Genomic DNA, 18,493 nt, shown 5'->3' with positions numbered 1-18,493 from the left:
AGTTTAGTTGGGTAACTGATTTCAATGTGGCACGCTGGATCTTTATCCTGCAAAACCAGAGTGCACTGTAGGGCATTCAAACACATCTCAATTTTTGGATACAAGCAAAGGTAAAAGTTTGTGTCATTGTGACCCTTAACACCACTTGCTGTTTGGGACTGCAAGATCCAAGCAAGTTAAAGATTCTTTACTCTTCTTGAGTCAGCTAGAGGGACTTGAATATATTTTTCTGATCTACATTCCCAAATACAAAGCTGATCAATTTCTGAATAGTAAACAGGTACGATACAATAGACTAAATCAAGCAAACCTACAGATAGTCATGGGTTTCTTCTTCTGCATTGATGCTTGGATTAGCTCAGCGCCATGCAATGTGTCTTTGTGTCTCTTTGCCTTGGCATCATAAAACCACTCGCCAGTCATATTCTTGCGTTGAATTTCATTGTCAACTGATTGTTGCAAATGTCTGTGGAGAAATAAAATGTGAAAAAATTCATCATTTTGAGGTTATGAAATCTCTTAACTTTTCCCCATTTTCCTTTGCTCCAGGAGTACCATTTAGGTAATTAAAACCAAGAGCTAAAAGACAAATTTAATAAAACTATGAAATAACAAAAGCAAATAAGTTGGGAGAGATTGTAGTATGTCTTCCACTAAAACGTTGAACACCTTTAAAAGCTATAATGCTAAGCATACAAAAATATATACAAAAAAAATCAATAAGCCCTGATCAAATCTGTCCTTAAAATGAATTAATAAATAAATTTTAAACCAGTGAGACTGAAAGATCAAAACAACCTCCTCAAATTTTGTAGAGTGTAAAAGGAAAAAGATATTTCACCAGAAAAATACACGAATGTACATAAACACAACAAGGTTGATTAGAAGATCAAGATGAAGTCCAAAAGTAAATTACAAACAAAAAATCCAGTGCCTGAACAGTACAGATGCAGCCAAAGAACTAATGGAATTAACCAAATGCATAGTTTCAAATCCTAGAATAAGTGAAAGATAATATCTATCCAAAGGTGTGGAGGTTAGTTGGATCAGCATGTTCAATTAGACATAGTATCCCAAGATGTGTAGGTCAAGGGGAGCAGTGGGGTAAATATGTGAGATTATGGCTGTACGGTGTGGGTGGGATGTTCGGTCAGAGAGTCAGTGCAGACCTGATAGGCCAAATGGACTCCTTCTGCATTGCAGGAATTCTATGATTCAAATGAATAATTACTTCCTCAAAGCTTTTATAAAGCAACACTGTGCTATATGCATTCCCAAAGATGCCCCAAGTAAAATCAATGGCTTTCATTTAAAAGTGTTAGATGCCATGGAAAGGCCAAACGGAATCAAAACAATTAAAAAGTCCAGAGACTTAAGAAAATTCCAAAAATAACAATCAAGAGGATGTCTCTGGATACTCAAGCAGAACCAGTACCACCAACACATCTGTTCCACCAGAGGCCTGAGCATCCTAGACCACTGCTACACAAACATCAAAAATGCCTACAGGTCTACCACCCGCCCACACTTTGGTAAATCAGGCCACAAGGCTGTGCTCCTGCTCTGACTTACAAGCAAAAACTGAAACGCCAGAATTGTCAAAAAAGTTGTGCAGCTTTGGTTGAGTAATTAAATAATCTCCTATGCAACTGCTTAGAGTCAGTGGACTGGTCAGTATTTAAAAATTCTGCAACCAGCCTGAACAAGTACACGACTAAAGTAACTGATTTCATTAGTAAGGGTGTAGAAGACTGTGTGCCAAAGAAGCAAATCCATGTGTTTCCCGATGGTAAACCATGAATGAACAGGGATATCCACTACCTGAAGTCCAGGTCTGAGGTGTTCAAGTCAGGTTGCCCTGACCTATACAGGAAAGCCAGATATGAATATGGAGATCCATCAGTGATGCCAAAAGACAGTCCCAGTCCAAGCTAGATCCCAGGCTAGCCACACGGACTCCTATTGACTATGGTAAGATCTGCAAGACATACAGGCTACAAGATGAAAGCAGGTAAAATCACCAGCTCCAATGGACCCTTCCCAGACGAGCTCAATGCGTTCTACGTCTGTTTTGAGCAAGAGGTCAGCGAGAGCACGCTCTCTATCCCAGAAGTCTCAGATGAACCTGTATGAGATCACCACTGTCGACATCAGAACAGCCTTCTCAAAAGTCACAGAAAGCAACCGGCTCAGATGGGGTGCCCAAACAAGCTGGTCCTGGGCAGACCAGCTGGCAGAGGGAATTCACAGACATCCTCAACCTCTCTTTACATCAATCTGAGGTTCCTACCTTCAAGGCGACCACCATCATCCCAGTACAAAAGAAAAGCCAGACAGCATGCCTTAATGACTATCATCCAGTGGCTCTGACATCCATCATTATGAAGAGCTTCGAAAGATTAGTCATGGCACGAATCAATTCCTGCCTCCCAGACTGCCTAGATCCACTCCAGTTCACGTATCACTGCAACAGGTCCACAACAGATGCCATTTCCTTGGGCCTACATTCAATTCTAGAACACCTGGATAACAAAGACACCCATGTCAAACTCCTATTCATTGACTACAGCCTTTAATGCCATTATTCCTACAAGACTCTTCTCCAAACACATGACCAGTGGCTCAGTTCCTTCCTCTGCAACTGAATCCTAGATTTCCTAACCCACAGACCACAAATCAGTAAAGATAGGCAACAATACCTCCTCCATGATCATCCTCAACACCAATACTCCACAAGCTTGTCTGCTCAGCCCCTTACTATACTCCCTTCCCTCCAATTCGATTTTCAAGTTTGCTGATGATGCCATTGTTGTGGGTCAAATCTCAAACAATGACACAAGATAGTACAGGTATGACAGAGAATCTGGTGAGGCAACAATAATTTCCCCCTTAATGACAACAAAACAAAGGAAGTAGGTGGGAAGTCATGTACTGAGCCACAGGAAGTGGGTGTGATCCTTAATAAGTAGTTTGCATTTATATTCACCAAGGAGAAGGACCTGCTGGATGTTGAAGTCAGGGATAGGTGTGTGAATGTGCTAGAAAATGTCAACATATCGAAGCATGAAGTGTTGAAGAACATCTTAAAATGCATTAAGACAGACAAATCCCCAGGACCAGTTGGTATCTATACCAGATTACTGTGGGAAGCAAGGGAAGAAATAGCTGGGACTTTAACAGATATCTTCTCTTTGACCATCAGCAAGGTTCCAGAAGACTGGAGAATAGCCAATGTTGTTTCCTTGTCGAAGAAAGGAAACAGGAATAATCCAGGAAATTATAGGATGGTGAGACTGACATCAGTGGTGAGGAAGCTTTTGGAGAAAATACTGAGGGAAGAATATATGCACATTCGGAACAAAACAGACTAGTGACAGGTAGCATGGTTTTGTACAGGGAAGGACATGTCTCACCAGCTTGACTGAGTTTTTTGAAGAGGTGGCAAGGATAATTGATGAGGGAAGGGCTGTGGATTTAGTTTATATGGATTTAGTAGTGTCTGACAGACCCCACATGACAGACTGGTATAAAATCTAAAATCACATGGAATTCAGGGTGGACTGGCTAGATGAATACAGAACTGGCTTTGTTATAGAAGACAGAGAGTAGCGGTGGAAGGGTATTTTTCAGGATGGAAATCTGTAGCTGGTGATGTTCCACAAGGATCAAAGCTGGGACCGCTGTTGTTTGTAGTATATATAAAAAAATGATCTGGAAGAAAAATGTAGCGTGACACAGATTGGTGAAGTTGCTGATAATGCTGAGGATTGTCAGAAGATACAACAGGGTATAAACAAATTGGAACTTGGGCACAGAAATGGCAGATGGAGTTTAATTCAGACAAACGCAAGGAGATGTATTTTGGAGGCTCATATTTAGGCATGAATTATAATATAAAGGACATAAACACATGGAGGAAACTGGAATATAAAACCTGGGGTAGGCCACATTTGGAAAAGTGCATGCAGTTCTGGTCATCACACTACCAGAAAGACATGGAAGCTTTACCAGGATGTTGCCTGGTCTCGAGGGTGTTGGTTTGAGGAGAGGTTGATAAACTAGGGTCGTTTCTACTGGAAAGACGAAAGCTGAGGGGAAACCTGATAGAGGTCTACAAAATTGAGGGGGATAAACAGGGTGGATAGTCAGAGGCTTTTTCCAGGGGTAGAAATGTCAATTGCAAGAGGGCATAGGTTCAAGGCGAGATGGGGAAAGTTTAAGGGAAATGTGCGGGGGATAGTTTTTCATGCAGAGAGAGTGATGAGTGTTTGGAACACACCGCCAGAGGTGGTGGTGGTGGAAGCAGGTGCACTAGCAACATTTAAGAGGCATCTGGATGAGTATATAAATAGGGAGGTAATAGAGGGATGTGGACGGAGTAAGGACAGAAAGCTTTATATTTAGTTCAGGCATTGTGATCTGCACTGGCTTGGAATGCCGAAGGGCCTCTTTCCGTGCTGTACTTTTGTTTGTTCTTTGAGAATCAAAAATCATAAGACGTAGAAGCAGAATTTGACCACTTGGCCCATTGTGTCTGCTCCACTATTCAATCATGGCTGATATTTTCTCATCTCTATTCTCTTGCCTTTTCCCCATAATCCCTGATCTTCTCATTAAGAACCTATCTCTGTCTTAAAGACACTCAATCACTTGGCCTCCACAACCTTCTATGGCAAAGAGTTCCACAGATTCACCACCCTCTGGCTGAAGAAATTCCTCCTCATCTGTTTTAAAAGAATTATCCCTTTAGTCTGAGGTTGTGCCCTCTGGTTCTAGCTTTTCCTACTGGTGGAAACATCCTCTACACGTCCACTCTATCCCCCTCATCCTTCTAAACTCCAACAAGTACAGACCCAGAGACTCAACCATTTCTCATACAACGAGCTCTTCATTCCAGGGATCATTCTTGTGATCCTCCTCTGGACCCTTTCCAAGGTCAACACATCCTTTCTTAGATACAGGGCCCAAAACTGCTCACAATACTCCAAATGGGGTCTAACCAGAGCCTTAAGCAGTTTCAGAAGTACATCCCTGCTCTTGTATTCGAGCCCTCTCAACATGAATGCTAACACTGCATTTGCCTTCCTAACTAGCGACTGAACCTGCATGTTAACCTTAAGAGAATCTTGAACAAAGACTTCCAAGTCCCTTTGTGTTTCTGATTGCCTAAACAATTTTACATTTAGAAAATGGTCTATACCTCCATTCCTCCTTCCAAAGTGCATAACCTCATGCTTTTCCACATTGTATTCCATCTGCCATTTCTTTGCCCACTCTTCGAACCTGTCCAAGTCTTTCTGCAGCCCTTCTGCTTCCTCAATACTATCTGTCCCTCTACATATCTTCGTAATTGAGAATAACTGAGAGCTATAGCACACGTTGTTTGGTCCCATATTGGCTGAGATGATTCATGAAGGTCCTGCCTTCTTAACCTTGCCCTCTACCCGAGGTGTGGTCATCCTCAGGTTAAATCATCACCAGTCAGCAGGGTCATTTGGGACTATGGCAACCTTACCTTTTTATCTTTTGTCTCAGCAGTGAAAGAATCCACAAGGTTCTGGAAAGTTTAGGGGAAGTCTTGTATGAGTTAGTGAGTACTGCTGTCACACTGTTGACTGGTTAGCACTGCTGCCTCAGTGCCAGGGACCTGGCTTTGTTTCCTGGCTTAGGCCACTGTGTGTGGAGTTTGCACATTCTCCCCATGTCTGCATGGGTTTCCTCTAGGTGCTCCCATTTCCTCTGAGTCCAAAGATGTGTGGATTAGCTTGATTGGCCTTGATAAATTGCCCCTTAATGTCAGGGGGATCAGGGCAGTAAATATATGGGATCATGGGGATAGAACAGTACCTGGGTGGGATTGTTGGTGCAGACACAATGGGCCAATTGCCTTCTTCTGCACTGTAGATTCTATGATTCCATCTAAGAGAATGATGGAGCATACTAAAATTCCGGAAAGCACAATTTGCACAGGTAACATGCTGCAGGACTGCAGAAAACTCATTTTAATACATTAGCAAGTACTACCCCACCCACTGGATATTGAATCAGTCGTGGAGGTCCCCCCAGGATGCCTAAGGGCAAGTATAGCCCCAGGCAAATGATGTAATACTAAATCCTATGGGAGTATACCATCTTCCCTTGGTGAGCTGCAGTCCCCTGGTCTCAGCAGCAGCCTGGTCTATGTATACTGAGACCCAAGAACGGAGAGATCTACAAAAGGCAGGGTCTTCTCAGCCCAGCAGTAGCAAGAGAAATGACAGGAACAGACGAGACCACTTTATATTGCCTTTATTAAATCTCACCATGACATTTAATCATGGAAACAGAAGTCTATTCAAGCCATTGAGAAAATTGGCTGCCTGCTAGTTCCATGCCAATATGACCAGTACAATAAGCTATGACTGTAACACTGGAATCAGAGATCCACAATGGACTCAAACAGGGTTATGTTGCAATGCCAACACTAGCATATTAATCTCCTTACTGCTGTCATATCTCTTTGTGTAACCTACACAGAGTGTCTGCTTAGAGACCAGAACTGATGGAAAACTGTGCAGCCTTGCTTGCCTCAAACCTTTGACAAATGTCAGAGTTGTTTGTTGCTGATGATGCTGCACTAAAATTCCAAACAGAGACAAACTTGCAGTAGCAAATGAACAGACTTATGACTAAAGAATTTGGTTTGATCTTCCACAGTAGGAAGACAAAATATGGTCTGGGGTGTTACCATAATGCCATCTATCAGCTTTGAGAATCTGACACTGGAAGTTATTGATTTCTAGGCTACACAATCACCAGCAATCTGTAACTTCAAAACAGATCCATTGCAAAAGCTGCAATTGTTCTTTCCAAGCCAAGTAGGAGAATGTGGAATTGCAGCAGTGTGACTGAACACCAAACTAAATTTACCATGCCTGTGCCCTCAGTACTCTCCTCTATGGTAGAAAGACCTGGACAACATAAGCAGGAGAAAACATCAAACAGTTCCCACCTTCACAGTCTCAGACATCTCCTCAGCATCACTTAGCGGAATAAGATCACCAACTCTCAGATCCTGGAGCATGTTAATTCTGTCAACATACACTCATAGCTAAGCCAGTGAAGTCCTGCACTGGCTTAGCAACATTCATCGGATGGATGACGGGCCTCTACCCAAACAGCTACTGTTTGGTAAATGCCACTGGGTTACTACCTCCTGGACATCCATACCTCAACTACATGGACACACGCAAGCGGGTACAAAGATGGTGGGTAATGACAACTGGGAGTTAGCTGTGACCTCTGGAGGCAGACTCTTTGCAGGGCATTGGAAGAGGCGAGCTGAAAATGAAAAGTTTAGTTGGTCAAGAAGCAGGCCCAGAGGAAAAAGGGAGGCCTGCAAATAGAGCACCTACTCAGCAAACGAAGCAGAGATTGCCTTGCTAGAGTACAGCACTGAGCCACACAGGCAATGCTTTACATGGAGCTCAAGATTTGTCTAATAGGATGGAAGGCTACCATTTGCCACATTTGGTTCAACCTCATCTTTCATTTGAGACGTTACAAGTTTTCAATTGTATACAGTTATCTGTTTGGGAAAACAAAGCTTTTGCCACAAATATAGCAGCACATTTGGTTCTCACGTACGGATTGATATTGCACTTACAATTTACGGCGCCGATTTCCAAGGAATGTAGTTAACAAACGTATTCCACTTTTGAGAACAATGCCACTTTCAGATCAACTTCTTTGTTTGAGAGTATTTTAAGAGCTAGCAGAGATTGCAAGATGTTAATTCGTTCTTATCATACATCTGTTGCCAAGTAAGATCCAAGGCAAATTCAAATAAAAAAGATATTTGGAAAATTTATACCACTTCCTTGACAGCACCACAAAAAAAAGGCCAACACATTCGCCTGGAAAAATAAAAATCAGGTTTTTAAAAAAAAATCCAATGGGGCTTTCTATCTGAAGTTATGTTTGACCAGAGCCAAGTATTGATTCAATAAAACTGTGTTCCAAGTTTTAAAAATCTATCATTTATCAAGCCTAATGATTCTCAGACATCATGCCATTATAAAGCAGCAAATTGTTATTCAAGGTGTTGTGCTTTCTATTGTGTTTCTGGGTGCCTAGCCCCAACATAATAGGATTTTATCATCTGTTTGGGTTTTGCCTGGACCACTGAGCTCCTGACTGCATTACAACCTTGGCCTAAGCATGAACAAAAAGAGTTGAACTCCAGGGATGAGTATGTCTGGCCTTAACATCAAGGCTGCATTGCCCTCACAAAACTGGAGTCCATGGGAATCAGGTTGGCATCAAGCCATAAGATCATATGAAATGGGAATAGGAGTAGAACATTCAGCCCTCAAGCCTGCTCTGCCATTCAATAAAATTATAACTGATCAACATTCCTCACACCCACTTTTCTGCCCTTTCCTCATAGTCTTTGGTTCCTTTACTGATCAAAAATCTATCTCAGCTTTAGATAAATGCAAGGACTCTGTCCCTACAGCTCTCTGTAGCAAGGACTTCCAACGACTCAACTCTCAAAAGAAATTCCTCCTCACTTTAGTCTTAAATTGGCATTCCTTTATTCTGAGATTGTGCCCTCTTAGCACAAGACAGCTGGTTTTGGTTGTTGGAGATCAAGCATCTCAGTATCAGAACATCACTAAAGGCCAGGATTCCTCAGGGTAGTGTCCTAGGCCCAGCCATCTACAGCTGCTTCAATGAACTGCCCTCCATTATAAGGTCAGAGGAGGGTATGTTTGCAGATCATGTTCAGCACCATCCCACTATCAGCATCCTAGGGGTTATCATTAACCAAAAACTGAACTGGACCAGCCATGTACATAGTGTGGCTGAAAATTCTGCAGTGAGTAACTCAATTTCTGACTTCCCAAAGCCTGTCCACCATCTACAAAGCACAAATCAGGAATGTATTGGAATACTCTTCATTTGACCAGATCAGTGCAGCTCCAGCAACACTCTCAACATCATCTGGGACAAAGCAACCCACTTGATTGACACCCCAGCCATCATCTTAAACATGAGAAGCAGCACGGTAGCACATGGGCACCATGGTGGTTGAACAAAATGCTCCGTTAGAGTCGGTGCAGACTCGATGGGTTGAATGATCTACTTTTGCACTGTACGGATTCTATTGTTGATTCACTCCCTCCACCACTGAATCACAGTGGCGTGTAGAGTCTACATGATGCACTGCAACAACTCACCAAGGTTCCTTCCACACTACAGGCCTCCACCATCAAGGGCAGCAGATGTACAGAAACACCACTGCCTGCAAACCCCCCTCCAAGCCACACACCATCCCGATTTGGAATTATATCACTATCCCTTCACTGAGTCCAGGAACCCTCATTAGTATTGTGGGTATACCTAGACCACATGGACTGCAGCAGTTTAAGAAGATGGCTCACTACCAAACTCAAGGGCAATAAATGCTAACCTAGCTAACAACAACCTCCTCGTCACATGAAAGAGCAGATGAGTTTGTGAAGGGTTTCAGACAGAATCAGTAAGTGGGCAAAAAATTGATAGAGGAGTATAATAAGGGAAATGAAAGGTTGGACACTTCAAGAACTGAAAAACAGACAGGAGAGCAACTGCAGAATGCTGCAGCACAAAGGGATGCGTGTATCTTTGCACATGACTCACTAAAAACCAGCAGGCACTGCATTTGGAACGCACATGGAATGTTACTTATAAAGGTAGGGAAGTCCTGCTCCAGCTGAAAGGGCATTGGGGAGATCGCACATTTTCAGCATACACTTCTGTCTCCTTATGCAAGGATTATACTGGCATTGGGAGTAGTTCCAAGAAGGCTCACTATTCTTGGGATGAAGGTACTGCCTTGAGAAAAGGTTCAGCCTTTGCTAATCGGAATTTTGAGAGGTGATCTTGTCGAAACATAAAAAATTCTGAGGGAGCTTGACAGGATAGCTGTTCAGAGGATGTTTCCTCTCATGGCAGAATCAAGAACTCGGGGCTAGTTTGTAAATAAGGTCTCCTGTTTAATAGGGATGAGGGTTATTAGTCTTTGCAATTTATCTCAGCAGTGGAGTCTATTAAATCTATTCACGATGGAGTTAGACAGACTTTGGATTGACTAGGGAATTAAGGGCTATGGGAGAAACAGTTAAAAGGTGGAATTAAGGTTGCAATTGAATTAGCCATGATCTTATTGATGGGCAGAATGGCTTACTGCTGTTCCTATTTCTCATCACTCAGAAGGGAAATCAAATAAATTCAAGTAATTACATGCCAGTTAGTTTTGCATCAATGGCAGAGATAATGAAGTCTTGTAATCAAAGACGCAAAAGAATCTTGCAACAGAAATAGCACAAATTTCAAAAGGAAGGTCACTTTTGGCTTTAACAACATGAGTAGCTCTGACCTGACATCTACGTAGACTTTCACAAGGCCTTTGATAATGATAGAATTACAAAATTCAATTCATAAAAAGGAAAATTATAGAATCAAATAATTATAGAATACATACAACACAGAAACCATTCGCTAGTTATGTTGTGCATCAGCTCTCTGCAAGAGCACCTCAGCTGGTTCTGCTTTTGAAAGCTGCAGCTGAATGTACCTCCACTTACACTGCAGGGGAGCATTCTAGATTCTAATTACTCATTATGCTCAAGTGCTTCTCCTCATATCATAGCCAATCACCTTAAATTAGTGCCCTCTGGTTCTCAAAAGATTGGCCCAATCAGGAACTGTTTCTCCCTATCTACTGTCTAGGCCACTGATGATTGTGAATACCTCCATCAAATCTCCTCTAAATTTTCCTTTCTCTAAAGGTGCCCAAGCATCGTCAATCTATCTACATAACTGAAGCCCTGGAACCACTTGTGTAAATCTTTTCAGCATCCTCTCATTACTTTCATATTGTTCCAAGTGTGATGCCCAGAACTAGATACAATGGAGTGAATTTTATCATTTTGGACAAATGACACAAAACCCAGGGCATCCACACTCAAGGGTCACCATCTTCAATTTACAGGGTTATCAAGAGGCTGGTCAATTTAAACAGATTGACCATCCTGAGGACTGGCTGGTTAAAACACTGGCTTACAGCACACCATCACTTAGAGCAACGGTCATCCAGTAGAAGTGGCTGAGTGTTGCTCAGTTCTCTTTCGGCCTTTTGGCAAAGATCAAGTGTAGTATCGACATGCTGAACTTGGTTCAAGTCATTAGGTTACATTTCAGCTTCATTTGAAGCAATTTTTTAAAGCAGCATCTTGGCCTTTTGGCTAAGATGCAAATTAGATCAAGCCTTGGAGGAGGAGTTACACCTATTCCAATCAGCTTGGATCATGTAGATCAAGCCCAAGACAGGAGTTGAGAGCCCTGTCTTGTCAGCTTGGATCGGGAATGTTTCAATTTGTTGGGACTCTGAATTGGCTTTAATTTGACTTGATTGAATTGGAATAAAGTAAACAAAAAAAAGGTCACAGTTCGAAAGGAGAGGATGCTAGGTTAAGTGGGATATGGGAATTCCAGGGCCAGTCAGGCCAACTGGGGTTGGTGAGGGCAGGCAAAGCCATTGTTATGAGGGCAGTAACTGATGCCAGATGTCCCTCCATAGGTTAGGGAGGGGCTGAAAAAGATACCCCTTCCTCTGCCATTTATTCCTCACGTAGAGGGCCTGTACGCTCCTGGCCAAGCGTTGGTAGCAAAATAAGATTTTTAATTGGCCAGTTATGTAGTTGAAGAGGGCTGTCCTCCATTTGTTGGTAAAGTGGCATGCTGGCAGGGAGATGACAGCTACTGTACACTAACATCACATGAGATTTTTTTTTCTACATCACGTTTTCTGCACTTATAAGGAGGCCTTTTTGGCTTAAGTTGTGTTTTCATTATGGCACTGGTTTGTCTGGAGAAGTCTTTTTATTGGGGCTTAAATGGTGGCTGTTCATGTTTAATGTGGGATTAATTTATGGCCCTGCATTGTTACAAGAAAAGGTCATGGGTTCTGGACAGTTTTTTTTCCCCGTTCCTAGGGGGTTTAACGGTTTTTTCCCTGTCTGGCTACAGTTCAAGTTTGGTGTTTTAGAAGGGACAGCAATCTAAGTGTTTCTCCCTCGCCCCCTGTTTTGTTATGAAATTTGGCTGGTTATCTGAAAACAAGGTCTTGCCTTTCAGAAGGGGAGAATCTGCTGTTGGTGGTTTGATCAGGGGTCTCTCCCCATTGTTCTCACGTTAAACTGTTCCGAGTGTCAGGAGGCCATCAGCATTCACCCAAAGAACTCAAGTCCAGAAACACATACGCATTAATGTTTGCTGTGTTAAACCTGTGAAAAGGGTCTTTTGTCTATGGGATTGGTTTGATTGGAACACATTAGATATTTGTTAAGCATTATACATTTTAGTGGTTGTTTTGTTTCATGTTTGTAATTCACAAAAGTTCTTACTATACATGTTAACTGTATTCTTAAATGAACCTGGTTTGATAAAAGCTCCCTTGTGAGTCATTAGAATCATACTGAAGTGAAATTTACCCTGCTTATCCTAACCAAATTCAATTGCAAAACTTATGATTCAGGCAGGCTCCATAAAACACATTGGAGTTTCTGACCTGAACCATAACACTACCAATAACATAATTCCTCACCTCTGGCTGGCAAACATGTCTGTGCCTGGGTCCTTCCTCAAGGACTCAGGATATATTACAGTAGCAGCCCTTGCCTCCCTGCTCCTAGATCCGAGGGGAAGGCCCATTGCTAGTCTGTTAAGTGCCTAGGCAGCACAGAAGTGTGGCAGACCATCTCCAAGGTGGAATGTAGGGCCCTTGCTGGCTTTCCATTGTCAGCTGAGGCACCCATTGCTTCCCTGCGCTTCTGATCAAAGTCCAGAATCTCCTAACCCCAATCTTGATGGCTTTCTTAGCCTGTCCCCACCAACTATTCCAGGTCCGACTGTTCCTTCTAACCCTGTTCAAATTGTATCCTTAATCTTGTATCACCATCCTCATTCTTCTTACCAAAATACATCACTTAGACATCATTGCATTAAATTTCTGCCAATCCTCAGTGTTCAATCAGCAGGTATTTCTCCTTCTCAGTTCACAACATTTGTAAGTTTTGCGACACCTGCAAATTTTGAAGTTGTAGCCTGTACACCCATGTCCAAAACATTAATACAGACCAAGTTAAAAAAAAGGTACTAATACTGATCACCAGTTGAGAACAATCATTGGAACAATCGTTGGAGCGAGCAGAAAGAAGGTTACACAGAGTAAAGGTAAGCGATTGCCTTTGTAAAGATTTTTGCAGGCTTTTTAATGGTATTTCTGCTTTAAAAAAGTTAAACAGGAAGTGGGCCGCGGGGCTTTGTGGGAAGGGATTTTTTACCGCGCAAAGTATAAAAGAAGGGTTGCAGTAGACAGCAGGCAGCAGAGTGAGAGGAAAGCAGAGTGAACTGCAAGGGCTTTGGATCACAGGGCTTGGGAGAAAAGGGCAAGGTAAGTTTAAATTCTTAACTGTATATAGAATTCACTAGGAGACTAAGATGGAGGGACATGTGATGTGCTGTTTCTGTATGACGTGGGAGCTGGTGGACCCCAAGGTACTTTCCAGCGACCATGTCTGCAGTAAGTGCTGGTTGCATGAAGAGCTCCAGCTCAAAGTAGACGAACTAAACTCCGAGCTTCAGACACAGTCATCAGGGAGGGAGAGTGTAACCTGGATAATGGGTTAAAAGAGAACGTCAAACCCCCTAGACTGACGAACTTGGGGGGGGGGGGGGGGGGCGGGTTGTAGGATCTGCAGAGGGAGTATGCAAAGCTGGGAATCAAATTAAAAAGCAGAACTGACAAGGTGGTTATCTCTGGATTACTACCTGTACCACATGCAGGGTAAATAGGATTAAGGCGGTGAATGGGTGGCTCAGGGATTGGTGCAAGAGAAATGGGTTTGAATTTATGGGGCACTGGCACCAGTATTAGGGCAGATGGGACCTGTTCAGATGGGATGGTCTTAGTCTAAATTGTGCCAGGACCAGAGTCCTGGTGAATTGTATAACTAGGATTGCAGATAGGGCTTTAAACTAATTGGTGGTGGTGGTGTGTGCGCAGGGTTGGGAGAAATTACAAAATCTAAAGTAAAGGAGAGGGTACAGGTGCAGGAAAATGTTGAGGATGTACCAATAATAAAAGGAGTATGGGGCATGAGAGAGGTTAGTAGCGTTTCTACAAATAAGGTCCAGATAAAGGCTGGCATAAAGACACTTCACCTGAATGCACGAAGCATTCGGAACAAAGTGAATGAGCTGGTGGCTCAGATCAGCACAAATGGATATGATCTAGTAGCCATTACGGAAACGTGGTTGCAAGGTGACAGGGACCGGGAGCTGAATGTCCAGGGGTATCAAGTATTTAGGAAGGATAGACGGGAGGAAAGAAGGGGGAGGAGTAGCTCTGCTAATTAAGGATAATATCAGGGCGGTAGTAAGGGAAGATATAGGCTCCAAAGAGCAAAATGTGGAATTGCTGTGCGTGGAGATAAGGAATAGTAAGGGGAGGAAGACGCTGGTGGGTGTGGTCTATAGGCCCCCAAATAATAACTGAGGTGGGGCAGGCTATAAACAAGCAAATAAATGATGTGTGCAGAAATGGAACGGCAATAATTATGGGGGATTTTAATCTGCATATTGATTGGATGACCCAAGTCAGACGCGGTGGGCTTGAGAAGAGTTCTTGGAATGCTGTCGGGATAGTTTCCTTGAACAGTATGTGACAGAACCTACAAGGGAGTGAGCTATCTTAGATCTGGTGTTGTGTAATGAGGCAGGTAGAATTAGGGATCTTCTTGGGACGAGTGATCACAGTACGATTGAATTTCTGATGCAGATGGAGGATGAGAAAGTGGGGTCCCGAACCTGTGTCCTCTGTTTGAACAGAGGGGAGTATGACAGGATGAGAGCGGAATTGGCGAATGTAGATTGGGGGCGCATATTGGTTGGTAGGATGGCTGAGGAACAGTGGAGGATTTTTAAGGAGATCTTTTTCGGTACTCAGCAGAAATATATTCCAATGGTAAAGGAGGACTGTAGGAGAAGGGATAACCAGCCATGGTTATCGAAGGAAATAAAAGGAAAGTATTAAATTAAAAACTGACGCGTTCATAGTGGCTAAAAATAGTGGGCGATTAGAAGATTGGGAAAGATTTAAAAGTCAAAGAATGACTAAGAAGGTGATAAAGAAAGGAAAGATAGAGTATGAAGCTAAACAAGCACAAAATATAAAAAAGGACAGTAAAATTTTTTACAAATATATAAAGAGGAGGAGGCTGGCTAGAGTGAATGTTGGACCCTTGGAGGATGAGATGGGGGATTTAGCGGTGGGCAATGAGCAAATAGCTGAGTCCTTAAATAAGTTTTTTGCCTCGGTCTTCACAGAGGAGGACATGAATCATTTGCTGGATATTAAAAATAGAAGGATGGTAGGAGTTGAGGGCCTAAATGCGATTACTGTCACTAGATAGGTAGTGCTTGATAGACTAATGGGACTGAAGGTGGACAAGTCCCCAGGACTGGACGGAATGCATCCCAGGGTTCTGAAAGAAATGGCAGAGGTGACAGTGGATGCCTTAGTAATTATTTATCAAAATTCGCTGGACTCCGGGGAAGTGCCAGAAGATTGGAAAATGGCTAATGTTACGCCGCTGTTTAAAAAAGGTAGCAGACAAAAGGCAGGGAGTTTAACATCTGTAGTTGGAAAAATGCTAGAATCCGTCAAAGAAGAAATAGTGAGGCACCTAGAAAGGAATGGTCTGATTGAGCAGACGCAGCACAGATTTGTTAAGAGGAAGTCATGTTTGACGAATTTATCGGATTTCTATGAGGCTGTGACTAGTGCGGTAAACAGAGGGGAACCAGTGGATGTGTTGTTTTTAGATTTCCAAAAGGCATTTGATAAGGTGCCTCAAAAGGTTGCTACAGAAGGTTAGGGTGCATGGAGTTGGGGGTAAGGTGTTAGCGTGGATAGAGGATTGGCTGTCTAATAGGAAGCAGAGTTGGTATCAATGGGTGCTATTCTGGTTTGCAGTTGGTGACTACTGGAGTGCTGCAGGGATCGGTGCTGGGGCCTCAACTGTTTACCATTTACATAGACGATCTGGAGGAGGGGGCTGAGTGTAGGTGACGAAATTTGCTGATGACACGAAGATGAGTGGAAAAGCAAATTGCATGGAGGGTGTGGAAAGTCTGCAGAGGGATCTGGATAGGCTGAGCAAGTGGGCGAGGACCTGGCAGATGGAATATAATGTTGGCAAGTGTGAGGTTATCCACTTTGGCAGAAATAATAATAGGAGGGATTATTATTTAAAAGGCGAAAAGCTGCAGCATGCTACGGTGCAGAGGGACCTGGGGGTCCTTGTGCACGAGTCGCAAAAACCCAGTCTGCAGGTGCAGCAGGTGATCAAGAAGGTGAATGGGATGTTGGCCTTTATAGCGAGGGGGATACAATATAAAAGTAGGGAGGTCTTGCTGCAACTGTACAGGAGTACTGTGTGCAGTTTTGGTCGCTGCACTTGCAGAAGGATATATTGGCCTTGGAGGTACAGCAGAGGAGGTTCACTAGGCTGATACCAGAGAGATGAGGGGGTTGGACTATGAAGAGAGAATAAATAGACTGGGTCCGTACTCGGAGTTTAGAAGGATGAGGAGGGGGATCTTATAGAGACATAAGATAATGAAGGGGATGGATTTCAATTATGCTAGCAAGTCTTTAGCTTGACACTTGATGAAAAGCTTTTTGAAAATCAACGTACGTCATATTACCATGATCAACCCTCCTAACTCAAATCAGATTAACTATTATTTTTCATTAAAACAATCTGTCCTGGCTTTCCTTAATTAAAATTAATTAGTGTCACAAGTAGGCTTACATTAAGATAAAACGCAAAATACTGCTGATGCTGGAATCTCAAAAAAACAGAAAAACGCTTGAAAATCTCAGCAAGTCTGGCAGTGTCTGTGGAGAGAGAATAGAACCAATGTTTCAAGTTTGGATGTCCCATCTAGACTCGAAGCATTGGCTCTACTTGCTCTACTGATACTGTCAGACCTGCTGAGATTTTCTCGCATTTTTCTGTTTTTGTATAGGCTTAAATTAACCCCACAATCAGCTTGGTATGGCTCCTACTCTGCCCAAGGCCGCAAGGGACTACAAAAGGTCATGAATGTAGCCCAATCCATCACGCAAACCAGCTTCCCATCCACTGACTCTGTCTACACTTCCCGCTGCCTCAGCAAAGCATCCAGCATAATTAAAGACCCCAGACATCCTGGATTTCTCTCTTCCACCTTCCTCCTTTGGGAAAGAGATACAAAAGTCTGAGGTCACGTATCAACTGACTCAAGAACAGCTTCTTCTTTGCTGCTATCAGACTTTTGAATGGACATATCTTGCATTAAGTTGCTCTTTCTCTACACCCTAGCTATGACTGTAACACTACATTCTGCACTCGTTTCCTTTTCTACGAACAGTATGCTTTGTATCTATCATGTGCAAGAAACAATACTTTTCACTGTATACATGACAATAATAAATCAAGCAAAATCAAAATCAAGTTAGTGTGAAAATTCCCTCGTCATCACAGTGCAGCAACTGCTCGGATACATAGATGGAGTATTTAATAAGGTCAATGCACCTAGCCAGTACGTCTTTTGGACTGAGGGGAAACCGGAGCAGCCAGAGGAAACCATGCAGACATGGGGAGAAAATGTAAACTCCACACAGGCAGTGATCCGAGCCGGGAATCAAAAGGCTTTCTCACTACCAAGGTTAAACTCAATGGTCTGTATTTGCTGATTTTATCATGCTTGTTTTTCAACAAGTGTGCAATGTTTGTAATCTCCAGTCCTTTTCTTCACTGCTGTATTTAAACAGGACTGGATAATCATGGTCAATGCTACTGCAAATTCCACTTCCCTCAGCATCCTCAGATGTTTCTGATCAGCTATGGATGACTTAAAATTACAGGCAGCTTTTCTAATCCCACCACTTCCTCTATTTTCTGCTCATCCACTGTCACAACTACCTCCTCTTTTACTATGACTTTTCATTTAATATCATTTCCACACACAAATCTGCCAATGGTTTCCCAAATTAGCCCTATTTCTTTTTACCACCTTTTTCCTATTTACATGCCTATCAAAGACTTTGGGATTTCCCCTTATGCTAGTTGTCAATCTTGTCTCTTCTCATACACTCCTTGCTTTGTTTTTCCCCCCATTTCTCTTTGTGTTCAGCGTAATTTACACTTAATCCAACATTTCAAAAGCCCCATTTTTTTTTTGCATCATCCAAGTCGCTCTGACATTAGCTTTTCCCATGTCGGGAATGAAACTTTACTGTACTCCCTAAGGTAACGCATCCCTTCATTAAAGGCAACCCATTGTTCAATTACAGTTTTGCCTGCCAAGGTAAGATCAGCTCTCACTCCACCTGAAGTGTGCCCTCCTTGAATTAATT

At 42.7% G+C, this 18,493-nt stretch overlaps 1 protein-coding gene across 7 annotated transcripts in view; it reads right to left on the bottom strand.

The window, feature by feature from the left end:
• Positions 1-18,493, bottom strand: part of sytl2a (synaptotagmin-like 2a) — a 126,261-nt gene that overhangs the window by 72,410 nt on the left and 35,358 nt on the right. For all 7 annotated transcript variants that reach the window (XM_080197053.1, XM_080197051.1, XM_080197052.1 and 4 more), the window contains one exon: positions 315-466. In XM_080197053.1, the coding sequence (XP_080053179.1) occupies positions 315-466 (152 nt within the window). The remainder of the gene's footprint in view (positions 1-314; positions 467-18,493) is intronic.

This window comes from Carcharhinus amblyrhynchos, chromosome 10 (genome assembly GCF_965287045.1).
Source record: "Carcharhinus amblyrhynchos chromosome 10, sCarAmb.v2.hapA, whole genome shotgun sequence".
In the NCBI taxonomy this organism is placed as follows: Eukaryota; Metazoa; Chordata; class Chondrichthyes; order Carcharhiniformes; family Carcharhinidae; genus Carcharhinus; species Carcharhinus amblyrhynchos.
This window is presented reverse-complemented; position numbering and strand designations above follow the sequence as displayed.